At 33.3% G+C, this 19,311-nt stretch overlaps 1 protein-coding gene across 3 annotated transcripts; it reads right to left on the reverse strand.

The window, feature by feature from the left end:
- Positions 1–500: 500 nt before the first annotated feature.
- LOC124362271 (endonuclease G, mitochondrial-like) lies at positions 501–16,519 on the reverse strand. Of its 3 annotated transcripts, XM_046816625.1 has the most exons (5): positions 16,080–16,515; positions 12,071–12,264; positions 11,308–11,544; positions 2,527–2,707; positions 501–966 (listed from the first exon to the last, which is right to left on the reverse strand). In XM_046816625.1, exons 1-5 carry the CDS (start codon positions 16,311–16,313, stop codon positions 862–864), a joined length of 951 nt encoding a protein of 316 aa, XP_046672581.1. In that variant the 5' UTR covers positions 16,314–16,515; the 3' UTR covers positions 501–861. The 3 variants fall into 3 exon arrangements, with proteins under 3 accessions (XP_046672581.1, XP_046672584.1, XP_046672582.1); XM_046816628.1 differs by lacking the exon at positions 16,080–16,515 and having other exon boundaries at positions 11,373–11,544; positions 12,071–12,223; XM_046816626.1 differs by lacking the exon at positions 501–966 and having other exon boundaries at positions 2,568–2,707; positions 11,373–11,544; positions 16,080–16,519.
- Positions 16,520–19,311: the final 2,792 nt, after the last annotated feature.

Genomic DNA, 19,311 nt, shown 5'->3' on the forward strand with positions numbered 1-19,311 from the left:
AGGTACTTTCGCAATAAATGAGATGTACTCCCAACCAACTTGCTTTGGTGCTTTTTTGTTTTGTCTTATAAATAGTGCATGATTATAGTTTTGAAGTAAATGCGTAATATTGTCCAAATGTTTTATTTCATGCAAAAGTAGAGTATTTGAGTTACTTTTTGAGGAAAACATATATAAAACAAATTTTGTATGTGTAAAACTGATAAAAAATGTGCAAATCTGGACCGGAGTCGAAAAATGGAAAATTTACTGTACCTTAACCCTATGATCATCCATCGGCTGTCACAATTTACAACTTAACAATTTACCAGATCGGCCTTACAATAAATGTTTCCTTTTCTATCTAAACAAATGGATTAAAAATTGAAAAAATTAATTATACGTGATTTTTTTATAAAACACTCCATTTTAAGTAAATTACTGTTAGCTTTCAAATCCAAGAGATTTATAAATTATATTTGTAGAAAATAATACAGGTTAACAAAAGAAATTCCAAGACATATCAAAATTATCATTTATTGTAAAAACACAATAAATTTACTATATTTCATGCCACTTTAAGTAGCACAATCAAGGTACATTTTACTATAATGAGATCTTGTCAAACAACAAAATAAAACTAGTTTATAACAACAAAGTGAACAATAAATTCATCTGAAATATATACATATTTTATTATTAATTCTTTGTTCGTCTTCTTTGTAGGTTACTGCCCCCATCTAAATGATTCTCTACCGATGTTACACGTAAGTTGTTTTCTTTCCATTAATGTGTATTAAAACAAGCTACTTCCATAACAACAACAATAATTAATCTGAAACAATGATTTACTACTGATTCTTGAAGTATTCCCTGTATATATCACACATAAGTTGTTTTTCTTCCATTAATTTGAACTAAATTGCTTCTGGACATTCTGTCGAAAAATAGGAGGCCTGAAGCTCTTTCTATGCTCTCTGGAGGAACCTGCAATACACAATTTGATTAAAAAACTTGATTGAACAGTCATGTATTATAATATTTACAAGCAATATCTTATCTTTATAGTTAAAGACATAAGTTGATTTATAATAAACAAACTATGTAGCTTTCTATTGGACCCACATCAGTGTGATAGATATTAACATGTTAATTGCCACCACATACATTCCCAAGATATTTCGTATTGCCAACTATATTCCTAAATTTATTATTGCTGATATTAATATTTAATTTATTTTATAATATTTTAAAAATTTGTAACTGGGGGAAGATAGAGGTAGTTTTGGACCGATCGTATCAGCACATTCTTTTTTGTCACTTGATTTGCTAGCAAATTAAGGTAACGTCCCAATCAGACCGCAATGTGCGGTACTTCGTTTTACACGGTCTTTAATGCTGCAATTATACGAGTACGAAAATACTATTGTTTACATAAACTGGATAGATAAAAGGATAGTTATAATGGTGTGTGATTAACTAAGAACCCTGTACAATTTGCAGATATTGGCAAAAAACTAAACAAGTTAACTTCTTCCTAAGCCTTTAATGGTACATGATTACAATAAGGCCAAAATCGATATCGTGTCAGACCACATGTCCTCTTATAGTACACCTGAGCAGAGATGGTTGCAGGTTCCACAAAGCAGTCGAGCAAATGCTTCTAAGTACGGCAATAGTAAACGCCTGTTAGCCTACAAAGAAAACACAGGAAGAACCACAAGGAAACTTTACTCTATCACATCATTCCAAGAAAATCTTTGTTCATGCTTCACTAAACATCCAAAATAACACCCTAAAGCCTACAAAAATGTTACGCCACCATTACTTGGCTGAATAAGAGGTCCATGTAGGTGAAGGTAAAAACAGATGTAGAGTAAGAAAAACTGTTAAGTGTGCTACCAAAAATTAGCCAATGAGGATCATCAAAAAGCTAAATACCTTGAGAAAGTGCTAACTTTTGGTGATCAGAGTCCTGGAAAGCCATATTTGTGTAAAGAGTGTTTTAAATTTTAACAAACCACATGTAATTTTATCCTACATTTATTTACCTTATTTTTTAACCTTATATGTTCCGTAAACAGTATTGTAATACACTGTTACTGCATTGTAATAAACTGACTTCTCTTTAACAATTTTGTTGTTATCATCTACCAATTAAAATCCTTTATTTTGTTATATTAATACTCCAGTATGATGTAAGAATGTTCATGCATTTCTTGATCAAGGATTCCCTAATCGATGGAATCATCATTGGATTTATTATTGAACCAAAAAAAGACATTAGTGATAGTTATTAAATTAAAACAAACATATTCTGTCAAGCATCTTTTTCCCCAACATGAGATTTTAACAGTTTACAATTTTTACATGTTGGAATGTGTAAAATACACTGAAAAATACTTAAGTATACACAAGATTTACAATTTTTGGAAAATAAGACGATCTTCTTGGGTAAGCCTCATATAAATTTAAATATGATTAAACATTTTAATTTTAAATTGCGTTTTATACACTCTCCACTATTAACTATAATTTAAATCTTACCAAGAATACGTTGAGAGGAGTCTTATCATCTATTTTCTGGTTTGGCATAACGTAAGCTTCCATGTGCAGTTTGTTATCACTGGTTTCCATTACAACTATTTTGAAAAAGTGAGTTGGCACTGCAACATGGTTTACACCAATAACTTGGTATTTCACGTAGGACTTTCCATCTGCTTCAACCCTGGAACAAAATCAAACTTTATTTTGTGATGAAGTATTTGTGTCTGTGTCTGAAGGAAAGTATTCATAAAAATATAAATGTTATTGAAGCAGAGATGCACAACTAATGTATATCCAAGACAATTTATTATTTCAGCTCTGATACTTCAGCTCAGAAACCACTAAAGACATTTCCATTCGGTGTATAAAACTAGTAAGAAGCAAGTGCAGAGGTTACAGACAATATTGTATAACCAATCATCAGATGTGTCTATTCACCAAGATGAGTTTAACCGTAGAAAGGTACCTCAGTAACAGAGTCCTATTGTGATTATACAACTAAGCTATAATTTTGATGTAAAATAACAAAAGATAACTGAATTAAGTGGTTGAATATAGGGCTATTTAGTTCGCAATACAACAATATTTATTCAACATGTCTAATAACTAAACAATGACATTGAACCTTAATTTAATTAGAATACAGTAGAACCCCTCATATCCGGCCTCGGTTTTTACCGCACCTCGGTTTATCCGGCCACTTCCCGGAAGCCAATATCGAAATTTATTTACCACGGCTTGCAGACGCGCAGTTGCACGCACTAGTCTCCCACGACTCTTGCGTTATTTTGGTGTATCTATTTGTTTACATTTTCCTGTGTTGTCCTCAGTTGAGCTAATAGGTTTAACCTGTAAACAGTTCGTTGATTATTTCCAGTGCGGTTAGTACAGTACAGTACAATTGTTTTGTTTCGTCAAGTGCTGTGTACTGTGGGTTGGTTTATCCGGCCGAATCGTTATCCGGCCAGGGGCTCGGTCCCGTGGTGGCCGGATATGAGGGGTTCTACTGTACAACTAGTCTAACTAAATTATAGTTGTTTTCTGCAGTATTAAGGTCCTCACAGGCTTTGATATATTACTTATGCTCTTAGAATGTTAATTTAATACATACTACTTTGTCTACCATTCCTTCAGTCTGTTCACAAACAATCTGGACAACTTTTTATGGATTATTTTAATTATTTAACTAACAGCAATGCTTTTTTGAATTCCGCCTGATCAAACAAAATACTATAATAAACTGTACTGTGTGTGGTTCATACACACACAGAGAAACAACAAAAATTGTTCTAAAATACTAAAGAGATTAGTCTAAAATCAAAATTCAAAAACAGGAGATCCCTCACATGTATCAAAATCATTTGTAAAGAGTGACAACAATTAACCTGTTAAGGAGTGCGGCCGTTCCAGAACGTCCTATTCAGCCTACTACAGGAGAGTAAGCAATTTTAACCCAAAAACAATATTAGCGAGTAAGAAAAAATTGCTTAAAAGTTTTTTTTATTACTAACAATGTATTATTAAATAAACATGTAGCAAAATAAACTTCAAAAAATTGACTTTACACTTGAAAATTGACTATTTCAGAAAATTTGTTTAGTATGAAATGTTTCAAAGCATAGGAATACACAAAGACCAACGTTACATTCAAATGTCGTGTTTTTTCTCTGTTTCGGTTTTGTTTTGGTGTTAGCACACACAAAGCACTTGCGTTGTAGCTTTCTTGTCTGTCCTTCTGGTGTTGGCCGGGCGAAGTGATGCGCAGTGAGACGCAGCGGATGCTAGTACTAGACATTTACTGTACAGCTATTTCTATGCAAGAAAAAAAAGTAAGAGCTGTAGCCAAGGAAAAAAAGTATTAGCTGTTTTTAAGCGGGAAACAACCACAGAGCAACCGCTCGCTTTGCCAGGATTCGCACGAGATACAGACAGCCTAAACGTTCCAGAACAGCCGCACTATAGTAGTCATAGTCAATAGTCAAACTACTTTATTCTGTAATATGTACAAGGTACAAAGAATAGCGTCACTACAATGAAACTAAATACTAATATTAATTTTAAAATATAAGTAAAAAAAAATACAATCGTAACATCTTCACAATTTATCTTCAATTCTTCTTTAAATGAATTAATTGGTTTTTTTGTATTGAAATATTCCTCAAAAGAATATAGAGACAAATTAGTTAAGTAATCTTTGACTTCTTTTTTAAATTTTAACAGATTTGTTTTCATTATAAATTTTGTTGGTAAATTATGTAGATATCTAACACCTCTGTAATATGTTTTCTTTTTGTAAAATTCAAGATTGTGTTGATCGACATGTCTATTAAAACGGGTATTATATGTATGTTTATTGGTTTGTAGTATCGGATCAAAAAATTGTTTTACATAAATTATTGATTCAAATATGTATAAACCATATACTGTCAGAATTCCAAGTTCAGAAAAAATATGTTTTAACAGAATCTGTATATCTTAAATTTTTCATGATTCTCAAAGATTTTTTTTTGTAGGACCAAAAGCCTATCTAAATTACTTATTGTTGTTGCTCCATAAATGCTTATTCCGTAAGCTAAATGTGAATGGATCAAAGAGAAATATATTAATTTAAGTGTATGTAAATTACTAATTTTTGCCATTTGTCGCAGTGCATATAGACCAGTAGACATCTTCTTAGTAACATAACATGATCTACATGTTTATCCCAAGCTAAATTTTTTATCTATTATAAGTCCTAAAAACTTTGTGTGGTCTACTTGTTTAAGTCTGTCATTGCCTAGAAAAATGTCACAGTTTAAATTTGATCTGGATTGCTTTGTAGAAAAAGAAATATAATTAGATTTATCTGAATTTAATAAAAGATTATTTTTGTCAAAAAAATCCTTAATCCTACTTAGACCAATATATGACGAGATTTCAATATTCTCAAGCTTCTGACCAGAAAACAAAACACTCACTTAGACGTCAAATAACCGGGGCCGTCCGCACTCCTTAATTGAATTACTCTTTAACAGGTTAAATAACTATGGATAAATAGCATAACAATACTAAATACGAAGATTAAAGTAGATTGCATAACAATAAACATATTCACACAAATGAGCACACGCAAATGCCCATGGCAAATAATTAAATACCGGTTTGCTTGTGTGTAGTGTTCATGGCAAATGAGTTTTGCATATATACAGTACTTTGTGGTGAACATTCGTTTTGAATAGTGATAACACTTGCAATACTTCTGAGGTCCCTACTATGTTCATTCACATTATGGGTTCTAACATAGCTCCTACCAGTTTTCTGATCAATTTGTTCAAAGATTAATTGATTTTTGGAGTCTTTTGAAGTCTTGTTATTTGCCATTTTTCTGTCAGCTCACAGTGAAAAGTAAGTAGAGTATATGAAACCCCGTCATATCCTTATGAAATAAAAAGAGAGATGTAGGAGCTTAACAATCATATTTTTTTTGATGGCCTGCAAAAGCAACTAAGGTTTGTTTTTCTTGACTGCCTCCAGTGTCTACTTCTACTTGTTTAAAAGACGCTGAACAATTGGATCGCTTGTAAACCAATTGTCTATTTTTAAATTACTATTAGAGTCCTTTACAGTTGGAACAAGTTCCTTCACAAAGAATGTCCTGGCAGCAGAATGTCTCCTCTGTAAAGCAGTATTATTTGAAGTATTAAAAAAATTCAGTTTCAATTACTAGGAACATAGACCTCCACATGATGATAAAGATAAGGCGGTAGATATCCTCACACGTACTTGGTAAAACAAACTTTAAACATCCCACTGTGATTGTTGGGGACATAAATGTGAATAATCTGTAAGAGAGCAACAACAATGTTATACTTCAAGATCACCAGAGAACCTAAATTTTAAGTTACTTTAAGTTTTACTAATAGTAACTTTAAGCGTGTATTTACTGTTGTCGACGATGTCTATTCCATTTACTGTTAAATGTTGAACGACAAATACAAATCTTGAATCTTGGTTTCTAGCTACCACCTAAAACGACTAGACCTACCACCTACAATGATCTCAAGTATGTCAAGAACATCAATTGACAGGGTTTGTACCAACTTGAAAGAAGATGAACTAAAAGAAGTTGTGCTCACAGGTTTATCCGACCATACAGCTCAACTAATCTCCATAAAGAGATATAGAAACGACTTAAATAATCAAACAACAACACGAAAAGGATGACTAATAATAATTCAATTAGTTACCAGAGAGGAACTCTTAAAATCAGGATTGTTATGAAATAGAAAAACATAAATAATGTTATGGCACATTCAATAAATTCCAAAACGCATTTCAATATGCAATGGCATAGCCTGCCCAATCAATTTAGCAAAAAACCTATGTAAATAGTAGAAATATTTTTGGGATAAAGAATGCAAAGAAAACTCTTACATTAAAGACCTGGAACTTGAAATACACACAAGGCATGAAGACCTAAGCAAACAAAAACTGACTAAAATGAAAATGAACTATGACAAAAAACAAAAGCCATGAAATAACAAGTATTTCCATAGATAATCTAATCTCCCTGATTATGAATAAAGCTTGTGATTGATTGACTGATAGATCAAGAAAGCTGAGTCAAAGCTGTATTGACTATGCTTATCTGAGGACAATGAGGAGCAAGGTTCAATCTGACATCATTCAAACAAAGATAGTAGATCATTATACTTCTGTAACTGATATCCAGCCTGGAACCCATTTCCAGTCTTATCAGGTAAACAGTAACCAAAGGACCTTTGATAGACTGTTGTTGCTAGGGCAAGTCTTGAATGCTTTTTATTGGAAATCCATAGAGGGCACAGATGATTTTGTAGAAATATATAACAAAATAAACATTAATTTTCACTTAAAATGTGATGACTTACGTGAAAAGTAGTAATAAATTAAATTAACATGGATCATGAAACAGATTATTAAAATGATTATTACGTATGACAAATTGTTTAGGACATATAAGAAATACCCTAGAAATACAGAATTAAAAACTAGTACAGATAGGTAAGAAAAAATCCTGACAGAGAAATAAGAAAGGCTAAGATGAAACATTATTACATAATGTTTGCTGCTTACAAAAATAACATTTAAGAAACATGGAATGAAATAATGGGAAAACATTAGATGAACTAAAGATTTTTGGAACATTGGAAGTATTTTCATTTAAAAGGTACCACTAGTGAATTATAACACACTAGCAGTTGCCCGCGGCTTCGCATGCAATTTCCTGTTGAAAACCAGTACACTATATTCACGTATTATTTTTCTACCATATTCTAAACATTCCTGAGATAATTGATAGTCGTGAGCCTCTTGGGAGCATTATGAAGGTATGTACCATATTTCCTGCCTCTACCTTTTGTAGTTTATTTTATTTCATTTTTTTTTTTGTTCTCTTAGGACAAGAAGCTTATAAATTGCACTTAGTCCTGTAAGAACCTTTGCGCTGCTTCCGGAGTGATAGGATATTCAGGATGGGTAAGGTTAGGGAGTAGGGGCCGCTTCCTATCGAGATCCATGAGGAAGAATTAGGGCACTACATCTCAAAGTCATCCCGAAAGAAGGGGAGGCCAGCTCTGAACCAGCCTCTCCAGTCAAAGTAGGCAGGGGGTGGTACACCCTTGTTGAGGTTAACAAGAACCTCTGAGGTAAGGGAACAAACCCCACCGACTCCAACAGTCATCTTCCACAGTAGACTAGACCTATCGAATTGCCCATGAACCCCAGAATCTCAACATTTGCGGTTAGTGATGTGCCGCTACTGGACATCCATAAGGTTGCCCAGATTGAAGTGGCACATCGGTTTTTGTTGTTTTGTAGTTTATGCTTTGATAAGTTATTCAGTACAATTAATCTATAGAGATGAACCTCGATAAACTAATTAGGTTATAAAGAATCAAATTCGGTATGTTAAAATTAGTTTTCTGTCTAAGACATTTCTAGTATTATTGTGGAGTTTGCCTTGTGGTCCAATCAAGAAAATGTATCAAAGAAAACCAATTTTGATCATAAAGCGTCTTCTTTCGGCTCTTTTCATTTACCTTCGATCTAACCAAATTCGATTACCTTATGTGCAAACACTCACTGATTTGTGCAATGAGGTGTTTTATAACAGCGTTTAATAGTATTTTCATTGCATTATATAGTTTATTGACCATTGGTGCAATCTAAACTGAAAATTAGGCAATAACTTCTTCCATGCAATCTGCATTACACTACTGATCAAGCACTTCACAATAATAATTTTTTAAATATTAAATGTTTCTGCCTCTTTGACGAACTTCAGCTGACAGTATTAACAGCTGTTAAGTATCAGTTCACTTTGCATTATGTGACGTAGCGCAGTCTGCCGGATCCAATGTAAAACACTCCAAAATCAACAACTACTTACAAATGAAAAATTAATTAAAAAAAAAAACATTTTCCAGTGGACCAAATTGTGAATCTAAACCATTCTCGGATCCACCTGAAGACACACAAAAAGTTTCATTAAAATCGGTCCACCCGTTTAGGAGGAGTTCAGCCCCATACACACGCACACAAGAAATATATATATAAAGATATACCAATATTAATTTAATTGCCTTTCAGAATCGAGGATTCCATTCATTTGTGAAGTTGCCTGAAGATGGAATCTTCAATTCTGAAAGGCCTCGCAAAATTAAATTAATATTGGAATATGTGTTATAATTCACTAGTGGTACCTATTAAATTAAACTAGATGAAATGTATGGATGGAACCATGGAACAAAACTTAGAAACAATATAACTTGGTGAAAATTAACAGGAAGTTTAGCGAGTTTATGGAGAGCATATATTCAACAATACACAACTGTAATTTAGAAACACTAATGAAGAGTCATTTAAATCATGTAATGCAACTTTACATCTTCCAGTTATTACTCAGGAAAGCATTAGTCTTATTTTAAAAAGAATGACAAAAAAAATCCCAGGAATACATCACATTTATTTGGCTGATTTAAATAATATTGAAACATTAGCCAAAACAATAGCTAATTTTACTAACACTTCTGTAAGGAAATCAAGAGTGCCAGAACAATTAAAGACGGCCATTATAAGACCAATTTATAAATCAGGAAGCCACTGTGACTTTTTTTAACTATTGCCTGATATCAATACTTGCTTCTGGGTGGAGCGTATAAAACTCTTTTGCAACCTCTGCAAGTGGTTCAGAAGGCAATCTTAAATGCCGGTTTCAAAAAATCTAGGAGATATCCTACTGACACTTTATATCAAGAAACTGCCATTCTATCAATTCGAAAAATATTCATTAAAAGTGTTTTAATTCTTGTTCATATTTATAAACATTTTTATACAATTTTCTCTACAACTTCACATTCTCATAACACACGATACTCACGGAATATTGGTGTCTCATCAATGCAAATCAGTAAATCCTTCTCATCGACAAATTCTCTTTATATATCCCTTATTCTGTATAGAAATATCTGTAAATACTTTCCTGACAACCAAATATTCAACTCACTGTCAATATACATATGTAAGAAACGCTCGAATGAATGGCTGTATCTTATCAGTGCGGAGGAGGCAGAGGCAATTACTCGTATCACGGCTGACTACAGAAGGACCTGACTTTTGACCTTGCCTCCCCCCTCTTGATGCCCCTTCAACGGCACCGATGCCTCTAGATGGATTTTTCCTATTTTATACATTTATTTTTTATTTAATAACATTTCGGCAAGAAATCTGCTAGTAATAGGTTAGGTTGTTCTGCGTGTTGACTTTTTGATCCTTAAAATACACCATTCCTTAATTGTTTTTCATCTCTTTAAATCTTTCCTTTAAACTATTGGTAGTATGTACGCTAATAAATTTCAATACCGTATTATGTAAATACGGTTTTTGGCATGTGTGTATGTGTGTGTGTGTGTGTGTGTGTGTGTGTGTGTGTGTGTGTGTGTGTTGATGTTATATGATAATTAATCACCAGATTCAATTCGTCCACAATCTCCAGGGAAGCAACTCGAGCCTACGCACAGACTTCTGCCCATGTAGGCTCATTTCCTAGGCCACTTAAGTTGATGAGCGTAATATTTTCATGTATAATGTTTTTATGTACACATTTACCTAGTATAGTAACAAGATAATATAAATTTGATGGTAAATCTGCACGCATGTAAATATTTTTTTGGAAATAAATTATGATTCAATTCAATTCAATTCTATAGACAGTTCTAGAAATATAGGTGGCTGACAGTTTGATTAAGTACTTTACACCCAAAGTTGTAAGTAAAAGCCATTATGCATATCAAAGGATACAGGGAATTAATGACCTATTAAGTGACTTCTCTAATTATGTAAATAATGAATTAAGTCATGGAAAGCAAGTGATGGTGGTTTTTATAGATTTTCTATACTCTGAAGCATGATCAATTTTTTTTGTATTAGAGAAGGCTTGAATAAAAGATTATATCAAAGATTGGTTTATAAATTATTTGGACAAAAAATTAGAAATTGTCTGCTGACAGAGGCATTTACTGGTTGTATACTATGGAGTGACAATTTACACATATTTTTTAATGTTTCATACACTTCAGATATAATTGTGTCTCTTCTCAAATATTAATGTTAAAATTTGGAAAATAGTAATGTAGAATGTGTGTAATATTATTTTAATTTTAACACATTTCAAAAAAGTGCCTATGGGTAAAATAAATTCTGAAAAGGATATCATGCAATGAACTCCTAAACTGTCTTAATTTAAAAATACTTCAAGCCTACTTCGGTAAATATAATGGTCCTGTGCAGACATATACATTTGGATAGGTGCGTGTAAGTCTTCTCACATGCTTTTCCAGCCGGTTCCAAGAGTCTCTGTTAAAACCAACACCAACTTGAGGTGCCATGTTTGACAACAGAAACGTTTGATCAACATCTTTCTGGCACACCCTGTGATTGCCAGCAGCAGCGAGGTGACCTCTGTCAAAACCGCTACCTTTATAGTCAGTATTTTTTGATCTGAAAAAAAAATCAGAAATAATAATCAATATTTTTTAAGTAAACATAATAAATAAGTGACATCATTAAAAAAGTATTATTTTTACATATTAAAAGGTACCAGTTCACTATAAAAGAGGTAAGCAATATAAAGAAAGAGTACAACTGTTGAGGTTGAATCCTTGGAATGAATAATGAATGTTTTAGAATGACAAGCAGTGCAGTAGCTAATGCCAGAATAGTCATGACAATCTACTGTTGCAGTATGCATGGTAAAAGTGTTAATTAATATCAATTACTAGAAAAAGTTCCAAAAGATCTGGAATTTAAATTTAATCAACATGTTATTGGCAGCCCACACACATACACAATTCATTCTTTTACTGGTATATTTAGACATAAAACATGTTTAAAAGGATACTGTAATATTAATAATAACAAGATCCTGTACAAGAGTATTACTATAATTGTTGTGAAATTAGATCACTGTTACATCAGCATTGGATATTTTACTCCTTAATATCAATAAATATACAATAAAACTCACCTAAAATAGTCATGAATAGATGTATCTTCTGTAAACTGACACTTTGAACGATCTACCGCGTCATTGTGTTTTACTCGCTCATATGTTAGATGTTCAAATACCCAATTTGCTACTCGGTTTCTTTTATCATATGCTAAGACATAGTCATCTAACGAGCGAACATTGTCCAAGCTAGGAAACCCATATTTCATGATCTAAAACAAAATATTACAATTTAAAATATAAAAATCTTTATATATATATATATATTTCTTGTGTTCATGTGTATGTGACTGAACTCCTCCTAAACGACTGGACCGATTCTGATGAACTTTTGTGTGTGTGTTGAAGGGGATTCAAGAATGGTTTAGATTCACAATTTGGTCCTATTTAAACCCTTTATAGGTTATGGTTGAAATATCAACCACCAAGAACTTTCCAGTAACGCACACCTGATTATATGGAATGTTTGATGGAACGCACATGGTTGAAATTTCAACCACCTGATAATAAAGGTTCATTTTTGAGTGACCTGCTGAAGGAAAATGGGTTCTATGTCCACAGTATCATTGTATTAGGTAAGGAACATCGGTGCCATTGGTTGAAAGGTTCAGGTTTGAACGTGAACCCATATTATCTCATTGGCCTGTTAAAAAGTGGTTGAAATTTTCAACCAGTGAGCGTTTGAGCCTGCAGCTGTTCTATCGAGATAAGGGTAGTTCATCAGGAAATTTTAATCTGGTTTATAACAGGTAATTATTTATAACATGATATATTTTGATACTTGTTTATGGTTAAATTGTCTGCCTTTTAACATGTATATCTAGAGTTTTATCTGAAACTGTCAGTATGAAAATTAAACTTATATATTAAAATTACTCTAACCTCAAATGCATCAAGGTTTTCAGTGGTTTATAAATTGATAGTTTCTTGATATATTTTGGCAATACATTATACCAATGAACACAGAAACATGTGTATTTACAAAATATAATAGCCAATACAAGTTACATTTTTTGGCTTGCGAGTTATTTCCCCCTAAAATAAATGTTTGATTAATTTATTTCTAGTTACAGTCCCGTAATACTTAAAGATTTTAATTAAATGTTTATTATAATATTTTATAGGAAAGTTTTTATTTAGTATAGGGAAGTTTTTAATCCAAGCAGATACTTGAGCATAGCCTAGATGAAACAAGGTTTGTTTTAAGGGACGTACTTCTTTGAAACAATACCTCCAAAATAAGCCTACCAAGTGGGGTTTCAAAATATGGGTTTTGGCTTGTAGTGTAACAGGGTCTATGCTCTGTTTTTGAAGTTTATGAAGGAAAATCAACCACAAGAGGACGTGAGGAAACTTTAGGGAGAAAGTATTATACTGAGATTATCAAAGGCTTTTGAGGGCCTGGGATACTGCCTATTTTTTGACAGATTTTTCTCAACCATCCCATTGTTACAAAAACTGCTAGCTAAATTCTCGTTTATATTGTGGTACCATTAGAAATGATAGAAAATTCTTTCCAGGAAGACATGTAAATGAGGTATTATTGGCAGATGTTGGCCTTCATTTTCCTATACCTACGCCAAATCGCCATTGTGCTCGATGTAGTACTAAAGAAAAGCCTAAGAGGTGGCAAATTGAATGCCGAGAAGTGTAAAATTGCTTTTGTGCATTAATTGTTTTGCGCTCTTCCATAAAGACCAATGCATCTGTCAGAATAATTAATTACAAAAGTGTAAAATACTACAGAACAAGTCAAAGTTTTTTATTTTTATAAAGAATTCAAAACATGTTAATTTTCTCAATTTTTAACCTTATAAAGTTGATTAGGGCTTTCTGTTTCAGTTTCTCTTTTAGTAAATAAATAATTACTATTAATCCTTCTATCATTAAAATAGGTTTTATTTTGAAAAGAATACACGAAACTACTTATCTAGCCATATTTTTTTGTATTATTATAAAACACAACTTCTTTTAGTTAATCTTTATTATATTGTATTAATATACCATTATAAGGCAATTATTATTACATTATATCATAATAAATTATGTATTTTATACACTTCATATGTGTTCTAATATAGTTATATGTACAAAATAAACAAATCATCTAACTCAAATAATTTGTTTTTTTATCCACAAAAATGTGGTCGATATTTCAACCAGTGAACACGGGGTAAAGCTATTCCCTTAAACGCTCACTGGTTGAAAAATCAACCATAGTGTTAGAGAAAAGTGAAAATATATAAGAATATTTCTAACATTTTTAAGAGTATTTGTGTATACCACTGACCACAAAAAAAAAAGTTTCAGTTCAATATTCCAAACTTTTTTAGGCGTGCACACACTATCCTCTTTCAGGTGGTTGATTTTCCAACCATGTGCGTTCCCGGTCAAAATGAGTGACCTATAAAGGGTTAAATAGTCTATTTAATTAAATTTTTATTTATAAACTGTTGTTGATATTGGAGTGTTTTACATTGGATCCGGCAGATTGCGCTACAATACGCAATATAAATTGAACTGATAACAGCTGTTAATACTTTCAGCTGAAGTTCATCAAAGAGGCAGAAACAAGTGTTTACATTTAAATTTGAGTAAATATTAAATTATTGTAAAGTGCTTAATCAGTAGTGTAATGCAGATTACAAATACGAAGTTATTTAATTTTAAATTTAGATTGCGCCAATGATCAATAATCTATCTAATACAATAGAAATGCTATTTATACGCTGATATAACAACTACCTTATTGTATAAAGCTGTGAATGTTTGCACATAACGTAATCTAATCTGGTTAGTTCCTTTAACATTGTGTATGGCCATTTTACTGTAGTTATTCAAAAGCAAATGGAGATAACATAATCTTACCCTAATACTTGAAGCATATACCCCTAATACATATTTAGTGATCGGTAAAAATATCAAAATCACTTAATCATCAAAATTTAACCTAAGTTAGATTCCGAAACCAACATATGAGACAGTTGTTTTGGTCAGTGCAACAGCATAAATTTATTGTAGAACCGTAAATAGATTAGACTGTGAGTGAATTTAAACGACCAGAACAGACCCATATTGACTGCAGCAACTTTTTAGCTGTACAATACACTTTCGTTATTTTCGTACATTTTTCCGCCACCAGTGTGGGCTTCAGCACCACCCTGCACTTGTGGCCAAATAAGAGATTAGTAACCAAATTCAAGTTCAGATCATGTGAGTACTTGTTAAGGTTATCTTTAACTTTTGATATATAATACATACGTATGTATAGCCTAATAACAAATATTCGATAAGGATTTTGTAATACCCAATAATTGTGTTGTATAATAAAATTTGAATTAACCCGTTTATAAATTTAATAGTTTATTAGTGTATGTTACATTGTAGTGAGTTAGTAACATTTTTGTACACTAACAAGTTACCAAGGAAACAGCTTAGTACTTACAACTACTTAACACATTCGGTGCGGCACGGTCACCGGTGACCGCTACGCGGTGCCACTGGGTAGCGGCGGGGTCGCCGGCGACCCCGCGCTCTAACCGCTTGTTTACCGTTTCAGTGTGGTGTAGCCACTTGCTAGAGCGGGGTGAAACTACGCCGCAGTCAATGTGTTAACAGGGTAACATGTCTGACAGCATTTAAATCATTCTTATTTATGACTCAATATTATTGATCACTTGAGTGTTGGACGCTCATTATTAAAAACAAAGTTATTAGTGATTTGCACCCCTTAAAACCATATGTGTGTGTGTGTGTGTATATATATATATATATATATATATATACAGGAGGGCAAGCAGAGTATGTTAATAACTTTGAAATTTTGGTTATCTATTCCAGCCATTAACTTCACAGATACCATAGTGAATGATATGAGTTGATTTGTAAAACGGTTATGTAAACTACAATTCACTCACAAATAAAGACCTTACTTATTAAGGAACAACCTAAATCGACTAATAAGGCTACCAAATTAGTCCTATGTTAAGCTTGTAAAGAACATTAAGAAAAATTGACAAAAACTTACTTGTCCAACTCGACTTTTAGAACTTGGAGAAATTTCTTGCACAGTGACTGGGTTACTGTTTGATATTACTGGTGTTGCGGCGGAGACAGATCCATAAAGAGGTAACCCTGGAAAATTTCTGGGAACATTTAAATCTGCAGAAGCATTACGCTTACTTCTCTCAGTTAGAATGCCCAACAGATAACCTGTACAAGTTACACTTCCAAATACTCCAATACGAGATATAATTTTCATGTTGATTGAATAAAATACTATAAAGAAAGAGAAAATAGATAAAAACTGTTGCAATGATGACCTATCTCATCCTCCCCAGATTAAGGATTCACTACTCACAACAAGAAAATAGTTTTATTATAACAGTCTCACTATGAAAGGAAAGGGGTCATTCTATGGTATGGTTATGTTATGGTGTGGTTGTGGTGAATTGGAATGAAAAATGACCGATCATCGATGATCGATGTTAAGCTTAGTTTTTTTTTAACTTGACTTAGTAGTACCCGCTGATTCACATGAAATTTTATTCTTGTTGAATAACAGGGATGTCATAGGCATAGCACGTCTTTTAGATAGAAATATATCACTCATATGATAAGCGATGGTCATAGAAGATATTATATTCCTTCAAATTTCCGTTGAAAAAATCCATGTTATTTAATAGCTCAACGGATTTTAAAAGAACTTGTTGGAGTTTGTTAATTTTCTTAATGACAGTTTTTTTAATTTAATATCAATCGTTATCAGTCATCCGATACGGAAGGTCGTGGTCACGTTGATAAGATCTCTGTTAAGATAAGTTATACCCGTACTGCCCATCTGTGTTATCCTGGGTGTGTAATCCTTATTATTACTTAACATATTTTCTAATATTTAATTTTCTCTTTTCTATATCACACATGAGTGTTTTTCACTGCGTATTCTTAATTTTTTGTGGTATCATGTGTATACATGATGTGCAGTACGTATGGTTTGAACTTTTCTTGTGCAGATTAAGTTGTAAACTGTTCAGACTGTAAACTAAAATACTACGCGAGTTGTTGTTGCATAAGGAGTGCGGAAAATTAACAACATTAATAGCAACCAAAACTACGAAACGCTGTGTTGCGTTCGCCAGTGATACGATGTCCGTCACCAGCTGCTTCGACTTCAAGGACTCGTCCATCGTCGAACTACTGAAAAATTCAGATGCAAATGGGTAGAAGTAGAAAAGCCAACAGTGAAACTTCGCAAATCTAAAGAAATCTATGAATATCATGGAGAACTCTCTTGGTGACGTCAAAGTTAGACTAGCTCTCTAGCTCTAACTTAGACCCAAAGTCTAAAGTTTTAGACCACTCTGCCACCGGCACTTCCGTTTATTTCACAGCATGAAAATAAAGTATTGTGAGGGGTGCAGTTAGCTAAAAGAAAATAATGTGTCTAAGTCCAAATCGGTGATCTTATAAAGAATCTTAAATTCTGATCATGTGAACAGAAACAATGATTGTGAACAAAAGCTTCTACTATACAAACATGTGACAATAGCCATAACAATATTATTATCAGAAATTACAAGTAGTTCTGTTTGCGGGAATTCTAAGATTAAACCTATATATAAGTAATGCCTACCACAGACTAGTCTCAAAGAGATTAATATTCTTAAAAAAAAAAAAAAAAAAAAAAAAAAAAAAAAAACTGTCGAAAGTAGATCAATTACTGGAAATGTTAATATACAGAATGATTCACAAAGAATACCACAACTTTAAACATTTGTATTTAATGGAAGAAACATAATAGAACCTTCTGTTCTACATCATTACAAAGAGTATTAAACAGAATTTTTTCACTCAAAAACAAGTTCAGAGATGTTCAGTATGACCCCCTTCAGACACTCGAGCAAAAAACCCGATACTTAAACTCATTACACAATCTCAGTAGCATATCAGGCGTAGCAGTTTGGATAGCTGTGTTATTTCTTGTTTCAAATCATTAATGGTGGCAGGTAGAAGTGGCCAAAACACCATATCCAAAACATACCCCTATAAGAAAAAAATCACAGGGGTAAGGTCAGGGCTTCTTGGAGGCCAGTGATGAAGTGCTCTGTCGCGAACTGCCTGGCGGCCGATCCATCGCCTCGGGTAGTTGACGTTCAGGTAGTGACGGGCAGATAAGTGCCAATGTGTTGGCGCTTCATCTTGCTGAAATATGAATTGTTGTGCTTCTTGTTCGAGCTGAGGGAACAGCCAATTCTTCAACATCTCCAAATACTAGTCAGCTACAGTAGCACCTTCGAAGAAAAAGGGACCAAAGACGTTATTGGCTGAAATTGCACAGAAAACGTTCACCTTAGGTGAGTCACGTTCATGCTCAATTGTTTTCTGCGGATTATCAGTGCCCCATATACGGAAATTGTGCCGGTTGACTTTCCCGTTAGTGTGGAAAGTGGTTTCATCACTAAACACAAACTTCGAAACGAAAGTTCATCTGCTTCCATTTGAGCAAGAATAAACTCACAGAAATCGATTCTTTTGATTTTATCAGCTGCAGAAAGGGCTTGAACCAATTTCAGACGATAAGGTTTCATTACTAACTTTTTCGTAGGACTCTCCATACAGTTGTTTGTGGAAGTTGCAGCTCTCTGCTAACTCTTCGAGTCGATTTACATGGGCTGCGAACAAATGCTTGCTGTATGCGTGCTACATTTCCATCACGCATGCGCGGCCGTCCAGAACTTTTCCCTTTGCACAAACACCCATTATCTATAAACTGTGTATACCAACGTTTGATACACCACCTATCAGGAGGTTGAACACCATACTTCGTTCTAAATGCACGCTGAACAACTGCCGCCGATTCACTTCTGCCGTACTCAATAACACAAAAAGTTTTCTGTTTAGCAATCGCCATCTTAGCATCAACTGGCGCTGATGCCTTGTCAAAAGCGCCTCAAGTTAACAAATGAGCAACTAAATGAAACTTTAGAGCTTCCTTAATTCGCCGACATATAATGCTTAGCTCTCCTTTTATTCTCTGCAGAGTTATACATTTCTAAAGTTGTGGTATTCTTTTTGAATCACCCTGTATTGTTTAATGTAGAGTTGTACATGAATATCGACTGCTTTTACTGAATATAGTTCTCAAAGCTCAATTTTGCAATAAGATATTTGACTTTTGTGCTTTCATATTCTCAAACAGCAACTCCGAATGAGAAGTGTTGATAGATAATCCCATAGTAGGCCGCAAGCAGAGCTTTCTT

This window comes from Homalodisca vitripennis, chromosome 5 (genome assembly GCF_021130785.1).
Source record: "Homalodisca vitripennis isolate AUS2020 chromosome 5, UT_GWSS_2.1, whole genome shotgun sequence".
In the NCBI taxonomy this organism is placed as follows: domain Eukaryota; kingdom Metazoa; phylum Arthropoda; class Insecta; order Hemiptera; family Cicadellidae; genus Homalodisca; species Homalodisca vitripennis.

Coding starts and splice junctions, on each gene's coding strand:
- LOC124362271 (XM_046816625.1), bottom strand. CDS start 16,313: ATGAAAATTATATCTCGTATTGGAGTATTTGGAAGTGTAACTTGTACA. Junction 12,265..16,079: donor CTAAAAGTCGAGTTGGACAA/GTAAGTTTTTGT, acceptor ATTTTGTTTTAG/ATCATGAAATATGGGTTTCC. Junction 967..2,526: donor CTCCTCTCAACGTATTCTTG/GTAAGATTTAAA, acceptor TGTGTATTGCAG/GTTCCTCCAGAGAGCATAGA.